This window comes from Cariama cristata, unplaced genomic scaffold (genome assembly GCF_000690535.1).
Source record: "Cariama cristata isolate BGI_N322 unplaced genomic scaffold, ASM69053v1 scaffold26004, whole genome shotgun sequence".
Lineage (NCBI taxonomy): Eukaryota > Metazoa > Chordata > Aves > Cariamiformes > Cariamidae > Cariama > Cariama cristata.
Genome location: NW_009613870.1, coordinates 2,227 through 2,493, shown reverse-complemented (window position 1 = coordinate 2,493; position 267 = coordinate 2,227). Strand labels below are relative to the sequence as shown.

Genomic DNA, 267 nt, shown 5'->3' with positions numbered 1-267 from the left:
TGGGGCTCCATGGGACCTTCAGGTGAGGCCGTGGCCACCCTGTTCCGGGTCAGAAGATGTTCTCATGTTCTCACCGGTTTTATTTTCTACTGTTTGCAGCCCGCCTGTCTGATGCCGCATTGGAAGCAGAGGGTGCCGCTATGGAGCGCAGGGATGGAGGCCACGCTCTGTATCCACACGTGCCTTTGGCTGAGTACTGCCTGGATCCCCCTCACGTCATCAGACGGACTGGCCGGCGGCGGGGGGCACGCTCCCCGGCCCCACGCC

At 62.9% G+C, this 267-nt stretch overlaps 1 protein-coding gene across 1 annotated transcript in view; it reads left to right on the top strand.

Moving 5' to 3' along the window:
* Window positions 1–100: 100 nt before the first annotated feature.
* Window positions 101–267, top strand: part of LOC104160935 (proprotein convertase subtilisin/kexin type 7-like) — a gene marked incomplete at its 3' end in the record, with an annotated part of 1,728 nt that continues 1,561 nt past the window's right edge. The window contains 2 exon segments of the mRNA XM_009699196.1: window positions 101–251; window positions 253–267. The exon segment at window positions 253–267 is cut by the window's right edge and continues 316 nt beyond it. Of these exon segments, the coding sequence (XP_009697498.1) occupies window positions 112–251; window positions 253–267 (155 nt within the window).